The sequence below is a fragment of the Chamaea fasciata genome, unplaced genomic scaffold (assembly GCF_029207755.1).
Source record: "Chamaea fasciata isolate MVZ Bird 193981 ecotype frontalis unplaced genomic scaffold, bChaFas1.0.hap1 SCAF_7, whole genome shotgun sequence".
In the NCBI taxonomy this organism is placed as follows: domain Eukaryota; kingdom Metazoa; phylum Chordata; class Aves; order Passeriformes; family Sylviidae; genus Chamaea; species Chamaea fasciata.
This window is the reverse complement of record NW_027094092.1, coordinates 16,107,839-16,132,649: the sequence shown is the minus strand read 5'-3', so window position 1 is coordinate 16,132,649 and position 24,811 is coordinate 16,107,839. Positions and strand designations below refer to the sequence as shown.

General features: G+C 51.5%; 2 protein-coding genes across 2 annotated transcripts in view; one reads left to right on the top strand and one right to left on the bottom strand.

Annotated features, from left to right (window-relative positions):
* TNNI2 (troponin I2, fast skeletal type) overlaps window positions 1-24,811 on the top strand; it is a 176,067-nt gene that overhangs the window by 121,671 nt on the left and 29,585 nt on the right. The gene's annotated exons all lie outside the window — the stretch shown is intronic.
* Window positions 1,134-16,989, bottom strand: CTSD (cathepsin D). The gene is made up of 9 exons (XM_066187715.1): window positions 16,639-16,989; window positions 16,030-16,186; window positions 13,620-13,743; window positions 11,900-12,018; window positions 8,130-8,329; window positions 6,863-6,985; window positions 5,564-5,708; window positions 4,554-4,652; window positions 1,134-3,895 (listed from the first exon to the last, which is right to left on the bottom strand). The coding sequence occupies exons 1-9, from the start codon at window positions 16,698-16,700 to the stop codon at window positions 3,734-3,736; spliced, it is 1,191 nt and encodes a 396-aa protein (XP_066043812.1). The 5' UTR covers window positions 16,701-16,989; the 3' UTR covers window positions 1,134-3,733.

Here is a 24,811-nt window from a genome sequence, read left to right as displayed (position 1 = left end):
GGTGGGCAGTTCTGGCTCTTGGCTTCTCCTGCTCTTGGCCAAGATCAAGGCTGTAATTGTTCCCACCGGGATGTAACATTCAGCCCACAAGGCACGATTGAAGACTTAGGCAGAATCCCCCCAGCAGAAACAGGGCCCTCATATTCCTGTCAATAAATATTTGGCAGCAGATGACTTGTTCTCCCCTTGGGCTATTGAGGAACAGTGGGCTGCATGATTGGTTTTCAGGATCCAGCCAGCCCTTTTGGGTTAAATCCATCTCTTTAACATAGGAGAACAGCTGATTGGGGAATTTTAGCATCCTGGGGGAACAGAGGCTCAGGACATGCCAGTAGGGAAATCAGCTAAGCTGTATGCTTAGATCTGTGCTCAGAAGATGGGATGGGACTTGGCTGCATCCATCTTGCTTATGTAGATGATGCTTTTTTCAAAGTAGGGATTAGCTCTTATCTTCCACCGGGCACATGGGGCCTTCATTCCGCTTCAGAGTCTCCAGCTCCCATACAGCAGTGCTAGGACTAAAAATTACACAGCTAGGCAAGAGGGATGGATTTTTCCTACATTGTTGAAAAAACCCCATACCATGTTTATCACTGGGCTCCGGGACTTCCCCAGACTTGACACCTTAGCTGATTTTAGGCCAAACTTAGAAACTGAAGCTCCACTTTGGCTGCTACAGGACCACTCCAAATACTAAGCAGGAACTTGGTCTAATCCTAAGTCGGAGCTTGTTCTAACTGGTCCAGATGACCAGGGGACAGCCTGAGTTCCCTGTTAATGGACTACCCTTGGCAATACTCAGCTGGGAAGGTGTGGTCCCAGGAGAAGGCTGTAGGCTAGCAGGGATGCTGGGAGTGCCCACTGCCCCAGTTAGTGGTGATGGGTCATGCTGGTGGCATTGTCATGTCACCTTGCAGAGGCTGACTTACATTTTAAACTATTGAAAATGACTAATCCAACAGGATCCCAGCATCTTTCCTTATCAGAGAGAAGGGGAGAAGCCCTTGTGCAACACGAGTCCACACAAGAGGGCAACCAGATGTCCAGGGACAATAGGTCAGGGAGACACAGTCTCTGCACACCCACAAAGAGTGTGGCATCTCAAACTGTGAAAGAAAAGACCACCCTCAGAGTTAAAGGGGAAAATACTGTATTTTCTTTTCAATAATCTATGAAGAGACAATTAATTCTGACAGCAAAATAATTTTAAAAAACCAGTCACACGATTAGAGATGGGTTTAAAAATGCAAATAAAAGAACAAAGGGAGGAGACCCATTCAGGGAAGACTGCAGTGAACTGGTCCTCCAGCCTATCCTACAGTGCATCACTCAGGGCATGACTCTGGGCCGTGCTTTCCCCAGGCAGCTGCCTCCTGCCTGCTGGCAGACACCAGCCCACCTGGAATCACTGTGCCGGGACCATGCAGGCGGCAGGCGCGGCACGGCCATGGCTCCAGGGCTCCGTCTGGGGCTGTGCTGCACATCCCACTTCTATCTGATGCTGAAGATGTTCAAAAGCCACTGTCAGGTCCATGTCAAGCTTCCCCCTCACATCAGGTCTGTTCAGCAGGTACCCAAGAGGCCAACTCTGTCTCCCCATGCTGAAGAAATCCTGAGGCTGTGAAACGATGTAGCAGGACTTGAAGGTGCTCTGGGCACTTAACTGGTATGAAACTGAAGATCTCTGGAGAGGTGCTGAATATTTGTTAATTTTGGAGCAGCTACTGAAGATTCTTTTTTTTGGTAACATGCTACTGTTCTCTGGCCAGTCTAAAACAGATGTCCTTTGGTGTCCAGATACAGAACTCCTGGTGAAGATTACGAGGAGGCAGAAGCAAGCTTTGGGGAGCAGCAATTGTCACATTTGGGGTTATAGGGAACAATGCATGTGTCCCATGTGTGCCTATACCAGTCCTCACTGTCCATGCCAGACCCCTCCAAGGTGAAGCATGGTTATAATGCCAAACTTATTTCACTGGGCAAAACTAGCTATTCACTCACTGCCCAAAGACCTTTCTCAAAAAATTTCTTGGCCCCACTACTAGTGCTGGCAGGATCATCAGTGAATTTTGGGTAGCCAGGATTTTGCCATCTGTTTAGCCTGGTTTGGGGTCATGGCCACCGCTAATCTTATCCTTTTGCCACTTGCAGCTTTACTCCTCATCTCGTGCCACTCCCTTAACTTCAGGACCTGTTCCAGCACACTGGGAAAATGAAGTCTTTTACTCCAAGCACAGGGGCTGGAATTCTTGGCAGGCTCTCTTCTGCTTTCCAGTACTGCTTAAAACTCATTTTATCATCCTCACAGCTCCACCAGTGTTTGCCTACCAGTGCCAGCCCAGCAAGTGGCTCCACACGCGCAGATCTCGGCTCTCTGGGAGGGTCTGTGTGCACAGCTACATCAGCTAAATCTGAAGCAGGATGGTGCCTCACTCTCTCAGCTGGACATGAACAGAGCTCACCAGCATTAGTAAAGTGGAAAGCAGGTACAGAGGGTGTTAAAGGCAGTTCGATTTTGGGACACGGCAGCAGGGAAAGTGAATGCAAGTCCAGCAGCTGACATGGCTGGACTGCAAACTCTCCTGCCCAGGAGGTTTGCTGGCTCTGCCAAGCAAACCTGTCTCTTGAGTTTTGGGCAGTTCAAAATGCTGTGAATCATGTTTCCAAAAGCTCTTATGTGGCTGACAAACATGGATTTTCCCAGTATGATTTCAGCCTGTAGAGTACTTAGTTGCTTCAGGAAACATTATTCTCAACTCACTGGCTGTGGTTGAAGCTGGGAAGATTTGCTGTTTGGAGAACCTGGGAGAAGGTCACTGAACTCAAGAGAACTTGTGCCACATGACTTTGCTCAGCAAAAGGCTGGGCCTTCACGGCCCTGAATTCAAGTTACCTCTATTATAACCTATCTTGACCCTCTTAATATTCATACCGACTGAAAAGCCCCACTGGCTAGAGCCCCCTACAAACCTTTGTCCCATTATGTCAGGCATGTGGACATCCTGGCTCCCAGCTCTCTCACTAGTGCCATCATTAAACAAAACACACCACCACAGCCCTCAGGCTCTGAAACTCATCCCCTGGGCACACTACCGTGCTTCCCCATTGCTGCAGCCCAGGTCTCCTAGGACCAAGCCAGCACAAACTCCTTGAGAAATGACCTACTGGTCACTGCCTCAACCTGCCAAGGAAGGGTCATAAAGACAGATTCCCCCAGGCTACCCACTCCCCCACTTAAGTGAAAAAAGTAAAAACTAATGTGCAAGACAGCCTTCCCTTGTCCCTCTCCCCCAGCACAGAAGACCAAACCCAAGAGCAGTAGCACAGCCTCTCTGCATGAACAGACATGCCAGGGGCTGGCTTCAGCCAGTTGTTCCCCCCTCCAGGAAGGACAACAGTGCTGGGAGATGTGAGATGGGGCCATGTTCAGCTCTGAGAATCATTCTCAAAAAACTACTGGAAGACCTAGCAGTAAAGCAAGGGACTACTCCAGCTGGAGTTGTCAGCTAGAGAACTCCCAGCACCACTTACTCAACAGAGTGGAAAAAGTAGCTAGCAGGGCACTAATGACTATTTTCCATGTAATTTTAAATCTAGTTCCATTTCTTTTTCTTTTTTTTTTTTTTTCCCTTCCACTCACTGGGTTTCTAATACTGGTAACCTTTCTCTACAGCTCCCATGTGTGTGTGTGTGTGTTTGTGTGTGTGTGACAGAGGCAATGGGGGTCAGATGTTTAGGCACTTGGGGCAAAGCCAACACGGTTGTGATCACGGTCAAAGACAGAGTAGTAGGGTCCAATAAAGACATCTCCCAGGATCCAGAGTGGGCCCCCAGGGGGTGGGATGTCCAGGCCTGAAAAGCCACTCATGCATACAGGTTGTGCTGCTCCATCAATCTAGAAAGAAGAGTGAAAGCTTCAATTTAAGCAGGTCACTCCCTTCCCTCCACCTTGCAGGCTTGGCAAGAACACCTGCAAGGCCGTCTTTGCTTCAGCCTCTCCCAGACGGAGATCCAGAGATTGCAAAAGTGACTCCCAACCTACCACTTCTATGACTCCAAACCCAGCTCCCCTTCCCTTAAGCACTAAAGCACTAAAGCATCAAGCAAAGCTGCACATGACCATAAACCTCCCAGCCCATGCAGCTCTGAATTAGAGCCATTGATGAAGATCTGCACAAAATGGTCCTTGCGAGTTGATTTTGATGGCTTAAATGACAGGCTGGTGGCCTCTGCTGTAACAAGGCCTCATGGCACCAGAATGCAGCATTTAAGAGCTAAATTTTTGTATAAAGTGATGCAACAGCTTGCCTCCCCTTCCTTAACCATCCCGCTATCCCTCACAAGCATTATGCAGAGGGTCTTTTTCCTGTGAGACTTTGATGAGGTTACCTGGATCCATCTGCGGTGGCATCACCCTGACACCCAAACCTTTCAGACTTCTTCCCAAGCACCGGTTCCAGCACTGCTTTGGCTGCTCTTGCTTTGGGGCAGTGGAAGCAAAAGCCAGGCCTTGGGAAAGAAGCGTAAGGCTAGAAAAATCTGCCTGGACATACCTTGAGGATATACTCTTTTGGTGTGAGAACGAAATTCTTCCCTCCTAGTACCATTGTGACGTTAGGCAGCGTTGGCACTTTTTCACAGGGGACCATGTACTGAAATTGCAACAGTAAAGGCTTTAGATTGGACCTCCCACACTCTCTGTCTTCCTCAAGCAGTCACATCTTTGCCGCAGTTTCCCTAAAACCAGCTCATCTTGGTGCAAAAACTCAAGCTGGGGTAAGTAGGCTGCTCCCTGACTAGGGCTCCAAGCTGAGGGGCAAGAGGGCTTCATGGATAGGCATGGAGCCAAAGGATGCTGCACTCATATTTTGGCTCTGCTGAGTCCCAGGGTGCCACAACTCTTTTTTTTTTACCAGAGGAGAGGCAGCTGTGACTCAGTAAACATCAAAGCCAGTTTCATTATCAATGGCAAGTCTTGGGGATCATGGCAGGTCTAAGCCAACTATTGCTGCAACCTGGGGTCTCTGCAGAAATGCCTGACAAATGTTCATGGCTCTGATTTGGGAGGGTTTGCAGAGCAGGCCATTTTTTTCTACAGGGTCTTTATAATCCATATTCTTCTACAATTTTAGGGAGGGGAGAGTCTTGTGAGATTAGCTTTGATGGTTGGAAACTTTCATGCAAAGGGTTGCCATTTGCATGAAAAGTACTTTTATTGAAGTGTCTCTGGCCTCAAATTAATGTGAATCCTTTGTCTCAGCTGCAGCTCAGATCCCTTCTCTTCCACCTCCCAGAGATGGGTGGCAGAGGTGACTCAAAGCTTCCCAAAGTTCATGGGACCTTGGCTTTCTACCGTGAGTATGAGTAGGGTAGTGAATACTTCCCAGGGTCAAAAGATGAAGGGCTCCCTGCTGTGCCAGTGGCTTTTCCAGGAGCACAGGCTGGCAACAAAGATCAGAGGGAGCAGAAGACTAGGATCTCAATAAGCATCTGGATACAAAGTAGGGTGTAAGCACTGGTGCTGTGATGGCCATAGACGCCCACATTTCCAGCCTGGCCTCACCTCGCCTTTTATGAGTGGTTTTGCACCAATGGCCTCCTGTATCTTCTTCACATCTTTGCTGGGGCCAGTGATGAGTGAGGTTCCCGTGTCCACGATGGCCTCACAGCCCCCCTCACACAGGGTCGGCCCGTCGGCAACATCCACCCTGGGGAGAGATGCCCAGACATTAGACAACCCTTAAAGGCCTCCCAGTGAAGGCTGCAGGAAGCAGTACACAGGAAGGCAAGGGAGGGCTGTGACAGACACCCAGGAAAGACAGATGCTCAGAAACACTGATGCAGCAGCAACTCAATGCACAGACCCCCTGGCTCCCTGTTGTCTGCTCGTGACTGAGCAGGTGCCTTGAAGCGTAACTGGATTTCTGCAGAGAGCCTGAATGCTGCCTGTATACCCCGCCTCCTACCTGCACTCCAGAGCTAGCACCGCAGCTAATGGACATGGGAGAGAGCTAAGGACAATGAATTACGGACTTTTATGGCCTGTGCTACTGCAGAAAAACGAAGGGTTAAAGGGGTGGTGTGACAGCCATGGGCAAGGGAAGGGTTCCTACACAGAGAAAAGGCAAGCCAGGACCTGCTTGCCTTCCTCATCCCCATTGCATTTCACAGCGGTGCAGAACGACAAAGCCTTCTAGCCAAGGGTCTGCCATACTTTGCCAACGCTGCAGCTCTGAGGGAAAATGAGAACTAAAGCACTGTGCTGGGGAGGGATGCAGTTCCCAGGAAAAGGACACACTCTGATCACAGGCCACTTTAAACTTCCCATCACGTGGGAGAGCTCAGAATAGACCATGGGGTTGGCGGCCGTCAGCTCAGCCTGCTCTCCTCCCCTCTGCCTCCAACAATGCGCGCTGATTGCTGCGCCGTGCCCTTCAGTCAAGGGCTGGCTTCCTGAGGCCTCATCCTGCTCCTCCGGAGCTGTGTGCAGGACAGCCATGCAGCTCAGGCCTTGCTGAGAGCTGAGCAAAACTGGGCTCTAATCTACGGGGCTCACCCTGCCTGCAAGGAGGACACACTGGCATTTTACTCCGCTTTGCAAGGATGCAGCAGGCATCCTTTCACAAGGGTCAAGCCATAAACAAGAGGAAAGGATTTCACAGAACATCTCCTTATTGCTTCTGCCTTTTGTCTCCTTCCAGTGACCAACAACCCAGCCCTAGAGTGGGATTTAATCTCCTTTTTTTGGCGTGGATGTGTTGCAGGGATGATTCCTTTGCGAGGAGGGTCTCATCCAAGCCTCAGGCATGTGCTGTCTGCACATGCGACCCCACACGTGTAGTCAGGTGGATGGGGAACTTACGAGTCCATGTGGATCTGCCAGTAGGCCTTGCGTGTGACATTAAACCAGCTGAAGTCGCCCTTGTAATACTTGGGGTCAGTACCTCCCAGGACCATCTCACCACCAGGGACACCAGCAGGATCTCTGAAAAACAATATCCAAACCTGTGAACATCAAGAGCAGGGCGAGAACAACCTGCTTCAAGTGCCTCCCAAAATACCTGCTGGGATGCTTGGAGGTGAAGCACAGCATTAACAGTATTGGAGAGAGATAACTTATGTTGTGCTATGTTATGTCAGTATAGGGACAGATATTGTGAGATAGGCAGAGATGGGGAAACAGGAATATTTTGGTCCAGCCAAAGCATCCTGCAGCTTTCCACCTGGTACTTTCTCACAGAAACCTGAAGAAACTCAGGAAAGGGGGATGGCAAAGGGGAGGTGAGCACTGACACAGGGACTTCCTATATCAGCTTGTAGAAAGTGCCCGTGCAGGGCTGGATACAGCTGATGCAGGGTTAGGTTATCTGCACTCAACTCGGCCAACCAGCAGCCTTGGAGTGAATCCTCAAGGTTACCATCAGGTAAGAGCTAACTGCTGAGCAGATGGGCAGAAATATGGTGATGGGGGAGGGCTGGTGCTTGACTGGCCAGCAGCAGCCCTCTCTGCCCCCCTGCTCTTGGTGTGCTACTTTTTGGGCTGAAGTAGTTCAGAGCTGCTGCTGCAGTACCAGAAAAGTGACGGGGTGTCCTGTGGGGAGCAGCAGTTGGTGGGAAGGTGCTGGCAGCTGCAGAGGAGGATTTCCCCGGGTGGTGACAGAACATTAGCCCCCTCATTAGTGATGACTGATGGGGGGCACCCTTGCCTGGGAGGCAACATGGTGGTAGCCACATGGTTTATGGATTTTGGCAGCAGACTGGGGCTGTTTACCTCTCTAAAGGGGGCTGCAGTAGCAGCAATCTCATGATCACAGCCCTGTTTATTTTTATTTCTCTTTCCTCTGGAAACATCCTCTATTCATCAGTTAAGAAATATGGTCACAGATCCACCCAGCCCTTTACAGTAAAAGAACTGCATTTCTACTTCCCTGCTCCTTACTTCAGAGCAGCAAACATAAGAGATGTTGGTGTGACTGGTCCTGCAAACAGAACTTGCTGTGACTTCCCCAACTCGGAAGTGCTGTCCAGAGTGTAAAACAGCAGATGACAAGAGGTGCTACTGGGAAACAGAGAAAAGCCCACTGGGCTTGCCCTCACAACCAGAGGAGTGCCACCAAACCCAACACTACCTGTTGAGGTAGAAAGAGAACACATTTTTTTCAACCAGCTTCTGTCTCATGACGTTATCGAAGAAAGGCTCAGCGCCCTTCACAGAGATCCTTGGGAATGCCAGGCCCAGGATGCCATCAAACTTGGCAGCGATGAATGTTATGCCTGGCTGCTTCGTGGCCTCTCCAAAGATCTGACCCAGGATTTTCAAGTCACCAAGCTGTAGAGAGATAGGGAGGGAAGGGAAAAGCAGATTGTAAAGAAAACTGACTCAGGGGACCAGGGTGGTAACGGAACCTCACTGAACACAGGCTGCAGCACGTCCTTCAATGTGCTGCCATGCTCCTGCCTGCTTTCACCATTACATTTGTAGGCAGCTGCAGAAACCAGATACCCTGATGCCGCTCTTGCCAGGAGAAGAGAATGGCAACTCCAGCCCAGTGGAACCTCCCACATCCCTGCAAAATCCAGCATACTTCTAAGGGCAGGAGAATCCCTTTTTGCAGTGTTCCAGCACTGGCCTTGCTGTTCTACAGCTCCTCCTCTTTATACAGAAGACCGATATCCATTAGGACCTTCTACATCTCCTCCCCTATCACCTACTTCATCATTTCCTCCCAGTCTGAAAAGCTCTTGTGCTATGCCTTTAAACCTCTTCCCCACTCTGGAGATCTTCAAAGTCATCTGTGTATCCTACCTCCTTGGGCACTGCACCCGTCCTCGACTGGGAGCACAAATCCCTCTCACCTCTGCCCACAACCCCTGTGATCTCCCCTACATAAGAAATATCCCTGGGATAGTGCTGAATCTCTTGGAAGAGCCACCAGCCTGCAGAGACCTCCCGTGAAAGGGAAGAAGACCCAGCCAAGAAAGTGAGGTTGAGCCTGAAGCACAAAAATAGCAAGCCGAGTACTGAGAATTCAAAGGTCACCTCCCTTGCCAGCCATAAGAAGGACTGGCATTCCCCACTGGAAAGCTGAAACGCCTTCCAAGGGCAGATCCCCAGAAAGAAGATAATCAGAGAAAGGAGGATAGCTCTGCTGATGGGGAGCACGATGCATCTGCTGGCTTCTGGCTCTAGCAGTTCAGGAGGCTTGTGAGCTTCTGGCTGACCACAGGCAATTTTAGCCTCCACGCTAGGACAATTTCAGCCTCTCAGCCTGCAGCTAGCAATCCTGTAGTGAGCCAGGCTGGACTGACAAGCTGGCCTCTCCTACCTGATGGCAGATAACGATCCCTGTAAATTACTAATATACCCCCAGGGTTAGACAGTGCAAGGCTGGGACAGCAGCGCTGCCTTTAATGGTATTGGAGGATTGCAGTAGGAAAGGGCGATCGAGCCTTGTGAAAGCTGAAAGCCACAGGGCAGGATGTGGGGGGAAGAGCGCAAGGCAACGTATCCGCTCACCAGCGCCTGCCCCAGTTGTATACTCCAGGTTTACAAAAGCCACCCCTTGGCATTGCTGGTCCTCAGCAGCTCAGAAAGTTCAATGAAGCTTCTACTTAAAACAAAGTAAAATGCAATGGACTGATAACACTGAGTGTCAGGATTGTTTGAATATTGCTCTGCTTGCACATCCCAAGGGGGAGGCAGATTTCTGCCCAGTCATGGATTCTCAGCAGACCCTGCCTGCACTTGGTCCTCAGCAGGGCTGAAACCCAAGACCATCTTTATCAGAGTGCTCCTGCCAGGTGACAGATCCTTTGTCTCTGTCTCTTGGCTGGCTCTCGCTCCAACACAGAGCAACCAAGAATCATGACCAGTGGATGGCCCTGTGGTGGCCACCCTCCAGCACTTTGCAGACGGATGTCAGCACTCCAGCCTGCCTGGCCTCCTTGTTAGTGGCCTCAGCCAGCAGTTAAGGACTGGATGAGCAAAGGCAGACCAAGAGGCGAGGGCCTCTCTGGCACAGCTTGGCATGAGGGCTTGGGGTGCAGAGGCACAAGGGACAGAGGCAAGGAAAATAATCTTTTGTGCAGTGTATCCGCACTGCAGTCATGGGAGAGACTTTGTGCCCCATGGCCAGCTAAGTTTTCTCTGCTGTCCTTGAAGGACATCCCAAGGTTGGGCTGTGATAAAGAGATGAGATGCCTGAGCAGCAGAGGGCTGGCTGAACCTGCTGCTCTTTGGAGAGCAAGCAGCACTGCAGAGTGCGGCGCTACAGGGCATTGCTCCTCCACAGAATAAGAGAGGCTGTTTGACATGAGCTCATCACCCTCCTCCAAAAAATTAGGGCTGAGGGACTCCAGACAAGCTGCCAACAAGCATCTTTTGGTCAGATGTCAGTGATACCAGAGGCTGCTGTGGCTGCTTCCACCCACCAGAATGGCTGGAGCCAAGAGGGTCACCCTAAAGGTTATTTCAATGTCTTTCCTTCAAGACCATACCTGACTGGGAGCTTGCCTGCAACATGTTGTGCATCAGAGGATGCATCCTGGTGTCCAAGATGAAGGTCCCTGACCCTCAGTGTCACCCCTGCTCCTGCCTACTACAAGTGGGACACTGCTCAGCTACATGAAAGAGATTTCTCTTGCTTCTGTGCAGACAAGAAACCAAATGCTACAAGCTGTGCTGTCTGACAAGAGCCATCCCACTTCCTGAACAAACTGAGGCACAAAATCCTTCCTCTGAGCTGCTGGGAAATGGAGAGCTAATTAGAAAACACGCACTAGAGTGACAATTACAAATCAAAAAAAGAGAAAAAAACCGACAATTTTCTTTCTGACTCATTTTAGCCTTTGCATTAAGCCCACACTTTCTAAGGACAATGAAGTTTGCTGTTTGCCTTGCTGCATCTTTGGATGCAGCATAGAGGCAATAACTGATGCTTCCAGGCTAGCCTGAAATCTTCATGCTTTAAGGATGGGCTAAAGACTGCATCTTGCAAGAGTCACTTTAAGCTTCTCCTGGACACTTTTGATTCTGATGAAATTTGTAAGCCAATGATTTTCAGCTGCACCTAAACAGAAACCTCCAAATCTCTAGATTTATATGCTTATTCAAAACTTTTGCTTTGTTTCTCCCCCCCCGCAAAGCAAACATATGCTCTTATCCCTGCCAGGAGAGCAAGTAATCTGAGAGCACATGCACCCCTGATGTTTGGCAGCTGGCAAACTCTCCCGGGCATCTGCACCTGAAAGGAAGTCATGAAAAGCACTCGTCCTTCACAGGACAGAAAGTTCAGCCTTTGCTTACTGAAAAGCAAACTATGAAGCAACCACCAACCAGAGCTAACTCAAGCTGCACCCTGAATACTGCTGGTGAACCTCTCCCCAGGGTGTTACCCAGTCCTAACAAGCATAAGCACCAGTTCTTGATGTGAGATCAGGATGGGGCAGTAAAGAGACCTTTTCTGGTCTGTGTTTGGGCAGTTGCCCATGTGGGCATCCACGAATATGTGGATACTGGCCAAGAGCAAGCTGGGCACCACCAGCAGTCTGTGCAGTGGTGTTGGCATGTGCTTGGATTGGTAAGTTTTTGGGGTCACCAGGAAAAGGATTGGAGGGATGGCCAGAGGCCATGTTTGCAGGGGCGCCATGTAAGCAGTCCCCACTGCCAGCCTGCTGACCTGCAGATTTAATACCTTCTCTCTTCTCAGCCTGCCATGGTTATTATTACCTTAACAGTCATCATTACCAGGTCATTTCAGAGGACTTGGAAACACAGCACTGAAGGATGACCTATACAAGTAGAACACCCAAGAAAGGAGACCCATTGAAATCTACCAGCTGTGAGCACTCTAATGAACGAAGTCTGGGGCAGCATGGGGCAGGGGCAGTCATAACTCACCGTGACCACATCTGTGCTGAGGTACCCGGAAAGGGACCCTGTGCCATAGTGGATTTCAAATGTGGTGCCGTTCTTCACATAGGTGCTGGATTTAGAAGAGTCATACTTGTGGTGCACCACTGCAGTCGGGAAGGGAGACACAAGGGGACACACACCATTAGTGCTCCTTTATACCTACGGTTACCCAACACCTAACCCCACACCATCCAGTTTATCTGGGCAAATGGACACTCAATGATGTGAAGGTGGGCCTGAACCCAGGGTTTGCCAAGCTCAGACTGCTTAACAAAGCATTTCTAGTGCCTGGGGAATTAGGTGGGCAGATCCAATTCAGGCTGTTAAATCCGATTTGGCCACTGGGTATTAAAAGGCTAGAGGTTATGTGGCTGGTGTGGTGTGTTAGTCAGCAGAGCAAGATGTATCCCTCAACACACCATGGAGAACCAGGGTGGCTTTAAATATAGTCTGCTCTGGGCATGAACTTTTTCACCTCATGGACCTATCTGTTTCTTCTACTAGGAGTAGCTGGAAATTTTTCATACATTGTTTTTAGTACAGAAAGAATTCAAAATATTCCTTTATCTGCAGAGGAGAAGGGCTTTCCCCTAGTCTAAGCTGTTTTTGCCTTTGGCTGGGTTGGGAGCTGTAGGATATCCCTGGTTTTATGGGCAGGCAGATTCCTCCTCCCCAGACTCCTCCCAAGTCACAAGTTGGCCAGTGCAGTCCCATAGCTGGTTGCTGAGTGGTGCAGACAGCAGCTGAGGATGAACCAGCTGAGCCCGACACAAAGTGATTGTGCTACACAAGGAGTTCCCCAGCTAGGCTGTCTGGGTCCCAGTTTGGATTCCAGTCTGGTAGCAGGTTAAGCTCCTTATATATTCATAAAACAAGCCCTTTGGTCCCAGCACCTCCCGAGGCACTGACTTGAGAAACCATCTCCCTGTTACAATCAGGAACCCCCTAGGCATACCAGGTCTGGACCTCACCAACCTGTCAGTGTCCTAAATCTCATTTCACATATGCAAAAAGAAGGTCTTCTACAAGAAGTCCAAATTTCCACTCTACTCCCAATGAGCACTGTGGAATGCCTTTCATGGCATTTGTTGACTCCACAGGCTTCTCCACTCTGCTTAAGCAGCACAACCAGTGGCTTTTAAATGGCATTTTGCCATAGCCAGGTTCGACATCCTCAGCTGTGGAAGTTTATTGCATAGGAACGCCACAGAATAAAAAAAACACTTGTAGTTCCTAAGACATTCTCATTTCATTGTGCCTACCTGGCTCTCGTTAATTATAACTCCATAAACATGCACACACATGCTCTGTGCAGCAATAAACCAGAAACTAGGACAGTTTGTATCAGATCTGGCAAGAGGCTGACTTAAAAAAAGTCAGCCTTGCGCAATGGGATAACAGCAGCATTGGTCTATAATTTGGGGAGAAACATCACAACTGATGATGCTGCTCCCCTGCTGTAGGGCTGAAGCTGTTGGAGACGATTTGCCCCCGTTTGAGGGTTACTTGGAAAAGAAAAAACCCAGGAAAGGACTAATGAAGGATGGATGCAGGAAGCAGGGATTGTATTTCCAGCTCTGACCCTAAAAAGCCCATCAGCCGCTGGCAAGTCATTTCACGCTGTTGCCTCAGTTTCTCCTCTTGCAATGCAATTTTGCAGGGAAGGAGAAGCTGTTCAGCAGTTTCTGGCCCCAGTGACACTTACTGCAGGCGATGTCCAACAAGGAACAGTGCACGGATGGCACCCAGAGGTTGGAGGAGCCAGTGTCAAAGATCACGGTGAAATTCTGGGGGGGTGTTCCGATACCGATCACACCGAAATACTGGGCCTGCAAAGCAGAAGAAGGGAGCCATGAGCAGAGGCAGCTAGCTAAAAGCAGGGAATAAAGATCAAAAAATCTCTTAGGGTTGAATTGAGGATCAGCTTCTTATCTAGACATTGCCTTCCTCTTGTTCTTGGCACTAATGGGTTCCCAGCCTTTGCCCTCTGGAAGGGAGGCTCCCCATCAGTGTTCGGAACTCATTACAGTGGGTGTGAAAAGGATAAATTGAGGACAAGTGGGATGGGTGAGTGCGGGGGAGGACATCTGGGGCAAGGAGACAGGGAAGAAGAGAAGGGGGAAGGTCTGCAGGCTAGCATGCAGCTCACCACAAGGATGAGAAAAAACGATAGAAGGAAGCCAAGCAAAACACCTGCATTATTGAAAAGCTGAAACTGGCTGGGAAGCTGCTTGGCCTGTAGGTTCACAGAGAAACTGTGGGTTGCAGTGAGCAGCAGCACTGCCCACTGCAGGTGGAGGTACAGTTGCTGGGGGTTTTGGTGCTGGCTGGTGAGCTCTGGGAATGGGGAGGAATAAACAAATGTTCAGTCTCCAGAGCTGGAAGGAGTGGTGGGAGCAAAGAGCATGAGCAGCACCACCAGAGATGCATTTAGGCCTCCACGGTGAAAGACTGGGAGAAGACCCTATAGCACAGGTCTCTAATGGATACTCCTTTGCCCTGAGACTACATTTCTGCTTGGATTGGAAGAAACCTGAATGGCTGAATTGTTGGCAAGGTATCCCTCTCTCCACAGAGGAGAGGATGAATGGAGAATGCTAGGCAGGTGCTACATGGACTCATTTTTCCCCACTCCTCCTTAACAGGCAGGAAGTTGTGTCCAGCCTGGTAAGTAGCTGGTTCAGGACTCTAGAGAGAAGGCTACTAGCAAGGGAAGTCAGCCAGCAGCCTTTCCAAACCCCCCATGTACTGAATTAAGAGCGAGGGGGAGAGAAGAAAACAGGATTATCAAAGCTGTTCACCTCCTGTGCGCTTAGTTTGCGAGGCTTGCTCACTAAGTAATTAACAATCCATTGCAACATCGCAATTAGCCATAATGGGGAGGCAGCACTTGCTTCCAGTGGTTCTGTGATTATTGCTGGGGCTTGAAAGTTAACCCCCTGTACAGGGGCTTCATTTGTCACATACATAGACCCATGAAGGGTCCCAGGGGCTGGCAGGAAGCATACAAGGCAGGCTAATGGGGGTTGTCCCAAGAATTCCTATGGCAACAGAAGTATTTACAGACAGGTTGGGAGGGACCCAGCCAGGGTCCCTTATCTGCCACCACAGATTGGGTTGGTGCCCCTGTGACAAGGGAAAACAGTGCTGCCCTGAGTGGCAGTCTGAGCTGTGGTTGCAAGAGACAACACCGTGACACAACCGCTTGCCCTGACTTTCAACACTGCCAACTGAAACACCGGTGGCCCTTCCCAGGACAGGATGGCGCTGGCTGGGTGACAGGAGCCCCCGGGGAACGGCAGCAGGGGGAATATATCCTGAATTAATGCCTAAATATCCGAGTCCAGCTTTATTCTGCCAGCTAATGCTCATATCCCACACTGTCCGGTGAGGAACCCTGAAATAGTTAACCCCACACGTGTCTGGCAGCAGGGCAAGGGCAAACTCCACGTCCTTTATCTAGCTTCTCCTTCCACCACCACACAGGTCCCTTTGATCCCTAAGTTGCTGAGAAGAAAGTGGAGGTAGAGGGTGGCTTTTCCCAAGGCAGTGCAGAAGATGAAAGATAGTGAGAGGAAGGCTCCTGCATCCCCAGTCCCATATTAATATAGTGCCCAGTCTGAGTCTTCTTCCAACATCCTGTGCTCACTTATTTATGCCCCAACACCTCAAGGAGTGCAGCATGATTTTTATGACCCAGTCTTGCCAGAAGTGGAGCCCAAATAGCCAGAAGAGGCTAGGAAGGATTGTAAATGAGCAGGCCCCTATTTATGATTGTTAATTAGTGACAAAGGGGAAAGGAAATAGGTCACAAACCGAAAAGCTCATGCTTGGGTGGCAGTGGGTTGTTTGTTGTTATTATAATTACTAGTATTAGTATTTTTAGTTTAGTAATGATGGGAAGCACCTTTTGGCACCCACTCATTCACTAAGCCATGGGGGTGCATGAATCTGTCCTACAGGATCAACATCTCTCTCCCCTTTGCCTTCCTGACTAGTGGGAGGCTGGCATGTCTCACCACCCCCTGGGATGGGTACCCCTACAATGACAGCCCACCACTGTGCTGAGGTCGGCTGCAGTGCAGGGGACAGTGTGCAGGGGGGGAGTTACTCACATCCATGTAGTTCTTCAGAATCTCCGGAGTGGGCTTACCCTCCTCGGCAAAGCCCAGCTTGTACTTGATGGCCTGGGTGATGGCATTTGTATCTGGGATCTCACTGCCCGCCTCTCTCAGGATCCGCCGCATGGAAGGGAACTTGGTCAGGGGGATCCTGTGTGGGGACGGCAAGCACACTCATGTTAAAGGGGATGTATAGGGGAGGGATACCTAGAGGCGGGGGGGCAAGCAAGGCTCCGCTCAACACAGGGGATGCGCCAGCACGAGGAGGGTGAGGTTTGGGCTCCTGCCAGCACCCTACGCTACATCCCCCTCGCCGTGCTGCGTTCAGTGTTTTTCCCAAAGCCGGAGAATAGGGGGAAAGGCCGGGGGGCTGCCAGAGGTCACCAGATGTAGGGGAAGCCGGGGCGAGGCCCCTCCATGCGCAGGATGGGGGGGTGTTCCGAACCTTCCCCTCCTTGCTTTGCTGGAGGGGGAGCCACCCCCTACGGAGGGCTGCGAGAGGAGCTCGGAGGCCACCACTGCAGCAGCCCCGGGCGTGCTTCTCCCATGTCCTCCCCAACCCGGGGGGCTCAGCAGCCCCTGAGGAACCCCCCTCCCTCTCACCTGATGAGGGCGGCGCAGCACCCGGCCAGGGCGAGCAGCAGGAGGAGGCCGCGGGGCCCCATGGCGGCCAAGGCGCTTCTGGCGGCGGTGGCGGGGGGTCAGAGGCTGGAGGTCCCGACGCTGAGAGGCCGCGACGCCGCCGCTGCTTCCCGTCCGTGTTTTTGTAGGCAGAGCGGGCCCTCTCCACGGATTTCTGGAGTCAGCTGACGGTCTAAAATTGCAACCGGCGTCACGTGAGGGCGGGCCGGGGCGGGGAGCGGGCGCGGGGCCGGGGGCGCCGCCTCACGGCCCCCCCGGGCTGACCCCCGGCGCCTCGGGCCGTGACTCAGCCCCCGGGAAAGGGGAATAAACACCATGAAATCAGTCACGGGATGCTTGCCCGGCCGCGCGTGCTCCTTCTCTTCTGGACCGCCTTTAACTTCCTTCTGCTGGGCTGGTTTTTTTGTGCGTGTGTGGTTTTTTGGGCGTTTTTTTATTATTTTTTTTTTCTGTTCTTTCCAGGTTATCTTGCGTTTTTTCTCCCAGGGGAGTGGAGCGGGGGGGACACAGGACACACGCACAGCCCCGGGCAGCAGACCCCGAGTTCCTCGCAGGGCTCGGCTGCTCACGGACCTCGGCCACCCCGCCGCTGTCACCGCGGGGGTTTCATTGTGCACCCCTGCCCAGGGGGCCCGTGGCAGCCCCCCAGCCCCGTGTTTCTGCCTGACCCCAGGACACCTCCAGTTTGGGGGATTCGTCCCTCCAATCCCTCCGAGCTGGGCGTTTCTGGGGAAGGTGGGCATATTCTAGGCCACAGCTTTTTTGGGAGGCGTGGTGGGGGCCCCGGGGGGGGGATGCCAAGCTATATCTGCCATCCCTCAAAATGCATTGTTGTGGTACTGGGCCACCTGCAGCCGTCGAGAACGATGCTGGTGCAGGGCAGAGCCCGGGGGGCACCGGCCACCAGCAGTGCCTGAGGTCTGCCCCTTCCTCAAAATGCAGACTGAGCATCGAGGAGTACCGGGATGGGCTCTTCACCACCACCAGTGTCACAACAGCGTTCAGAGATGTCATGCCACCCCAGCTCAGAAGGCCACAGCTAATCTCTGCCCAGTTTGCCCCACAGAGCTCCTACAGAGCCACGAGACCTGCTGGAAAAACAATGAAAATAAAATCGGATTTAGAGACATTTTCCCTTCCAAGTCCTGAGGGCTGGGGGGGGGGCTTGTTTCCTGCTCATTCTTGTGCCCAGTTATGGGAATGGGAAAGCAGCAGTCTGTGGGACAAGCTGGACACTGCTGGAGTGGGGGGCCCCTAGCTTTGCGATAGGGTTCCTGTCCCTCTCCCGTCACACTTGTGTTCCTGCAACTTCTGTAAAATTGCTGGGTCGTGTCACTGAAACCTCACTTGCACCATCTCCTTCCCACACTCTGTCCCTGAGCCTCTTCCATCCAGCCATGGCCTTGCACAGAATCCTGCTGCCCTGGGTCCATGCATGCTACCCCCCTGACTGGGATCCATCCCAAGTATTTTTAGAGGGTGTTTCTGCCCTGGGCTGTATCTTGTCCCACGAGTTCTCCAAATTGCCACATCTTGGTCAAGCTGAGGGGCTTCAGGAAACCCGCTGCCTTCCTGTGGGACATAGCTGCCATTGGGATGGGGTTTTCTGGAGCGATTGGACTGGATTCTGGAGGCATTGGCTGGACCTGGTGGGTCCCGTTATTTTGGCCAGCACCTGTTTCCCTCCTGCCCCTGCGGGTGTGTGGTCAAGCTGAGTGCCACTGACCATGAGTCAGCAAAACCCATTTCCCTCCCGGCCCCGAGGCACTGCGTGACTCAGCAAAATCGCGTGTGGCTCATTCAGGCAAGGGGCCAAGGCATAGTGGGTCTGCGGCACCGGTAGCCTGAGCCCAGAGGCATCGCTACTGCTGCTGCTGCTGCGGGCACCAGCTCACGGATCTCCTCCTCTTGTCCCCCTGAATGCTCGCAGGCAGGAGTGGGTCAGACGTAAACCAGCCCGACCGTGGCCCCATCCAAGCAACCCCACCCTCCCAAATGGCTCTAAACCCCTTTTTAAATGTGCTTTGCAGACAAAAAGGACAGTCCTGACGCCAGGCCCAGGCCTCCTCTACGTCCCTTACAGGCTTTCCTGGAGGCTGTAGCAGAGCAAGTGAAGTACCAGCCCTCCTCCCTTCTCTTTGAAGTGGCTGGGAAACTGTAGCTGGCCAGGCAACCTGCACCTTGGCCCCCAGGCTGGGGCACCTGTGGGAGCTCCTCCTCGAGCGTTTCCAGTCTGGCCAGTCTGCTAGAATCCCGTGGCTATGGAGTGGGCTCCAGTGTGCAGGGATGGGCTGGTGAGTACAGCATGCCATACTAGTCACGTACCATCACACAGTGCACAGCAAAGTGCTTCAGCAGAGTAAAGAACTCTGGACCCAGGCTGTGTCTGGGGTTTTACGACTCCAAGGGATTGAAGGCAAGCTTTGCTGTTATGAATGAGCCTTTGCTTGAGCTTCATGGTAGCAAGGCTTGCGTCCTCATCTGGGACTGCGGTCATACCACTGCAAGACGGTTGCTGCTTCTAGAGCTGTTCTAAGTGACTTACATGTCCCATGTTTCCAATGGTTTTTGGGAAAAAGGAAGAATGGGGCTGTGTCAGGGAATACTCCAATAGTGATCCTCTCCTGGGTGCTTGCAGGATGGGAAGGGACTGGGGGTCTTATCCCCTGAGATTTTAATCTGTCTCTATCCCTTGGCACCAGTAGTTTAAGAGCTGACACTGCAGCACCTGCATGCTGGGGGGCAGGTGGCTTCGGAAGGAGACATGATTTCTGCATTCAGGCTCCCTCAGCACCTCTGTGGAATGTTTGCTTTGATGTTAAAGCCTTGAGAGGTACAGTAGGTATGTTTAACCAGGAGCTGGGAGCACGTCTGGGTATTTATAGGCTGGGACAGTGAAAGTTGCACCATATTATCTTAAAAAGATAGAGTGGCACGAGCCTGGGCTTAGGGTTTTTTGACACATTTTTCCTTGTTTGTGGAGCAAACAGGGCGTGCCATGGCTGAGGCATCTAGAGAATGTGTGAGACACAATGGGGGGATCTATCCCTTCTCACTCCTGTTTTTTTTTCACAGTGGATGAACCCCTTTCCTCGCTGCTCTGTCTCCCTAGCCCCCTGCATCCCCTGTGGCTCCAAGGGGTGAACCAGCGCATTGTCCCCTGCAGCCACAACTGTGGGTGTGTGGTGACACGCCCCTGGGGCCCGGCCATGCTTTCGCAACCTCGGTGCCTGCTTGAGAGGATTCCCAAGGTGGGGTCAAATGACTCAGCTCCAATAGATCCAGTTGGGAAGAGCACCCCAGCTCTGGGAGATTGGGGTCTCCTCTGCAAGTGACACCTGGCTGTCACATCTGCCCTTTGCCACACAAGGAGAGACCTGATGCAGCTAGTTTATAAACATAGAATCCTTTAGGTTGGAAAAGACCTGCAGGATCATTGAGTCCAACCATAAACCCAGGACTGCCAAGTCCACCACTGAACCATGTCCCTAAGTGCCACATTTGCATGGCTTTTAAATGCCTTCGGCAATGGTGATTCCACCATTTTCCTGGCCTGTCTGTTCCAATGCCTGATTAGCTTTTCAGGGAATAAATTTTTCCAATATCTGGTCTAAAGCTCTCCTGGCACAACTTGAGGCCATTTTCTCTCATCCTGTCATCTGTTACCTGAAAAAACGAGCCCCCACCTCACTGCAGTCCCCCTTCGGGCAGTTGCAGAGAGCGATGAGGTCTCTCCTGAGCCTCCTTTTCTCCAGGCTAAACACCCCCAGCACCCTCAGCCTCTCCTCACAGGACTTGTGCTCCAGGCCCTTCACCACCTCTGTTGCCCTCTGGACATGCTCTAGCACCTCAATGACTTTCTTGTAGTGAGGGACCCAGAACTGGACACAGGACTTGAGGTGCAGCCTCACCAGCACCCAGTACAGAGGGACAATCACTGCCCTAGCCCTGCTGACCACAATATTTTTGGTACAGGCCAGGATGCCACTGGTTTCCTTGGCCACTGGGGCACACTGGCTCACGTTCAGTTTCAAATGCCTTATTTTGGGGGGCTCTAGGTCTCCCATTTGCAGTTTGGCAGACCTCTGCCAGGGTTCTTAGACATGGCTGTTCTTCGACACAGCTGTGTGTTTGCCTTCACGCTTTCCTCAGTGTTTTTTCCCTAAATTTATTTATCACAGCAGTACTAATGTCATGAACTGCAATGACCTAGAGGGAAAGGAAAGCTTCAGTTCAGAGATGCAGATTATTTTTTTGCTCAACTGTGGGTGGGATTTTTAGAGGGCACCTTCAATTGCATTTCAAATGCAATCCAGAAAATGCATTTCTGATTTTGAAGCTTGTTGCTAAAAGAGAAAAAACTCTTCTCCCATCTGAGCTGAGCAGAGCCTAGGGGTGTGCAAGCCTGGGCAAGTCTGGTTTCAAACACGCTGCCTCTGCTGGTGCTGGTGCCTGTGTGAAGGTGCTGGATGCAGCTCATTAGTGGAGCCTGATTCACCATCCCTGAGATCCTGAGTGAAGCAGAGGTAACTTTTTCCCGGCACAGCGCCAGGATTTCACCCACTCCCTACACCGTTTCCTAAACTGATGTACAATTCACAAGGTGAGGGTGCGTTTTGCAGTGGCACTGGCACGTCCCAAACTACACCCTTTTCCAGGGTAACACCCACAAAAGCAAGACTAAAAGGTGGTTTGGTAGCAGCTCCGAGTGGTGCGAAACCTGGGAGCAAAGGAGAGGTTGCACTAAGCACAACAAAGTGACTCATGCAGGCCCTGGCCATTGTGTCCCAGTGCTGTGGGCACTGGGAAAGGTGTCCTCGGCATCATGGGTCGTGCCAATCCCCAGTCCATTCACGCCGGCTGGCTGGCGCTGGTTTGGAGGCACAGCCAGCCAGCAGCCTGCTTAAACATGTTCTGGCTGCCATCACGGGCTGAAGTGACCTTGGGGAAATGCTAAGTGGAATCACAAAAGGTCAAGGCTGAGTGGTATTTTTTCCCTTGGTGTCCCTCACACTGCAAACTGTGATCCTGCCAGCAGGTGAGAGTGGCTCACTGGTGGCCATGTGACACAACTGGATGTCATAACAGGCAGGAGCCCTGAGCATGACTCCATCCTCATCATTTGCAACAGCCTTCAAACATGGAGTGTTTTCATCACATCTTGCTCTTCCATCTTTTCCCTAGCTATTTAAAAACAAAACCCAGAAAGGATTTAATAACTGAAATATAATTACGGTCTTTAAGATTCTGAGCTGCTCTGGTGCCTCCACTAGGGTTTACTTACACACTTCCTTGCCTCAGTGGGCTGCTGCCAAGCTTGACATTGCCTGTCCCTGTGTCCCACACACTTCATGGGCTTGCCCAAATCCTTACCACCCACACCACCTGTCCGTTCCTGACCCTACTCAGTGTTGGATGTTCTTCGTCATCCCCTGGCCCATCCTCCCCCACAGCTAGTGACACACCTGGCACCCACCTTGGGGAGGAGGGACCTGTCTCTCCCCAGCTGCAGGCCCTGTCTGCTCCTCAGGGCAGGGATCTCATGTTGTTTGCCTCACCTGAGGTATTTTGCAGCAGGCTGAAATTGCCAGGGACAGTCAACAACAATCCTGGCAGACGCTGGCAGCAAGGCAGCGTGACCTGTGGCTGACGGGATGGGGTGGTAACTGGCAATGATGGTATTGATTCATCCCCACCCACGCCAGGATGTGATGGGGAACACGGGGACCCAACTCACCTTGTCACTACCTTGAGCAATTCCTGCTTCTGTCCCCCATGTAAGCCTGGCTTGGGATGGGGGGTATTGGCATGCTGGTGGGCTTTCCATCATGATGCAGAGAAGTGCCTCCAGCCGCATCCAAGCACATATTTAATTTCCTTTGCCAGCACTAGATGTCATTTAATTATTTCCTTTAGTTTCGAGCAGATGCTGCCCTAAGACGACCATCATTTGTACAATCATGTCTCTCGCATGTAACAAAACACTGAAGCAATTGACACTTCTGATCCTGAGACGAGTGTGGGCTCCGAAAGATGAGGTCAACAACCCATTGCAACCCATGGATCAGCTTAAAAGTTGCAATGTGTTTTCCTGGAATGGGAGGAACCAGCTCTCACTGGTGATTTGGTGAGTTAGTCTGGACCTCCTGGGGCAGTTTCTGCCGTGTCAATATTTCCACAAAGGCTCTGAATTCTAATTTATTGTCACCTTTCTGCTAAACTCCATCTTCACTTGTTACCACAGCCACTATTTTCAGTGTGACTCTCTGGGGTTAAGATCTTGAAACCAGTTTTAAGCACATTGGCAAACACAGTCTTTGACTTTGCATACCCTCTCTCTGACCTTCTACATGCAGAACAGCCTGTTAATAATTTTTTGCAGCGTTGGATGTGGCATCTCGGCCTCTCTGGCTGAGAACTCCTGAGTGTTTCTCAAGGTACACTGCCACCAGGGTGACTTAGGGTTAGGGTTATGGTCAAAAATGTAAAGATGCCTTGCTCAGTGCTCATGACCAAAGGTGCTTGTAGGTTAGAGAGGTGTGGGAGCATCCTTGGCAGACACTGCAGCTGCGCCCAGGTCCTGCAGCCTCCAGCATCCTCTCCCTCTGCAGCCAGGAGTCAATGAAGCTGAACAGCTCAGACACAGACACCGCAGATCTCTATTCGCAGATAAATACCCACCAATCTTCCCTCCCAGCAGTACCACCATTTCATAAAACCCTTTCTCTTGCTTAGTACTGAGTCGTTTTGTTTTAAGCATTGCAACCTGAAACTGACTGGTGCAGTGAGGGAGGGATTAAGGGCATGGTCCTGGGCAAAGGTCTCTCCCACAGCTTCTCGAGGCCAACCAGCTGTAGCCTCTGATCTCTGGGGTCACGCGCCCCACCCTGAAACAAGGGCCATTTGTTTGGCATCGCTGGCAGAACTCAGCCCTGCAGAGGAGGCAGCTGGCCTGCCTGTGGCTGAGAAGAGTAGGGGCCCACTTCTTTTTCTGGACCTGGGAGGGTGTCTCAAAGGGAAACTCAGACACCAGGAAGCTTTGGCTGGGGTTGTGGGGGGTTGTTGGAAAGCAATGGTCAGAATCAAGTGCAGGTCCTCAGAGTCCCCTTTGCACTTCTTTTCCTGGAGTGTAAAGGTACAAAACCCAGCAGGGCTGGGTGGTGACACAGCAGTGTGCTCTGCTCCTGCCTGGCCCTGGCCAGCAAAACCTGAAATGGGCATCAGAGAAGCATGCTATGATCAGCCCCAGCAGCTAAACCCTCTTCAGGTTGCAGCAGCGGCACAAGACCCTGGTCATCAGCAATCCCTTGAAGGAGGGAGCTTAAGATGCCTCAGAAAGCCAAAACCTGAGGAGCATCTCAAGCATAAATGAACTTATTACACATGCCTCTAAGACAGAAACAGCAAGTTTGTCCTTGCAGCAGGGCAGGAAGCTGCAGCAGCCCTTGACAGAGGGTGTTTTTGATGGCACATCATTGGAGCAGGGCAATAATAGCAGTTTTGATGTGACAAGACTGAACTATGGGCTGAAGCAGCTGTACTTGGCCCTATATGATGCAACCCCACAAGCCCCGAGTTTCCTTCCTTTTTTCCTATTTTGTGCACATTTTGCTCTGTCATCCCCCACTGTGCTGACAGTGCTGGAGGAAGGCATGTGGCGCTTTCCCTCTGCCTCAGCATCCCACACACCGCAGCGGCTCACGTGGGCCTGTCTCCACGACCCTTGAGTCAGCTAATTTCCTCTCGCCCAAGGCAGTGACCAAGCTCCTGCTGGCCCCGTCCAGGCATCGGCAAATGCCATGGGTCAGGGTGGTGGAAGATGCCCAGGACTGCCATCATCTCCAGCACTGGGTCCGTGTCCCCAGCACCAGTTGCCATGGAAGCAGCTGACTGTGTGTGGCAGGCAGGGCTGGAGGTGGGGGCTTGGCTCACTGCACTGAGCCTGGTGGTATCTGACCTGCACAAAAGTGGGACGAATATCTGCACCTGCTTACTGAGCATGTTTGGAGCATCCCGTAATTAATGTTTGCTCAGCTGACGGCTGCTTAGCATTATTAGCGAATGATGAGTGGCTGATGTTGTTGATGTTGCTACCTCGAAACATCTAATTTCAGCATCTGCACTGAGCAAAAGG

Excerpts from the sequence above, each read along its gene's own strand:
- CTSD (XM_066187715.1), bottom strand. The coding sequence starts at position 16,700 with ATGGGGCCCCGCGGCCTCCTCCTGCTGCTCGCCCTGGCCGGGTGCTGC. Across the intron at positions 6,986-8,129 it reads TTCTCTTTCTACCTCAACAG|AGATCCTGCTGGTGTCCCTG; the intron begins GTAGTGTTGGGT and ends ATTGTTTTTCAG. Across the intron at positions 3,896-4,553 it reads CAAAAGAGTATATCCTCAAG|ATTGATGGAGCAGCACAACC; the intron begins GTATGTCCAGGC and ends TCTTCTTTCTAG.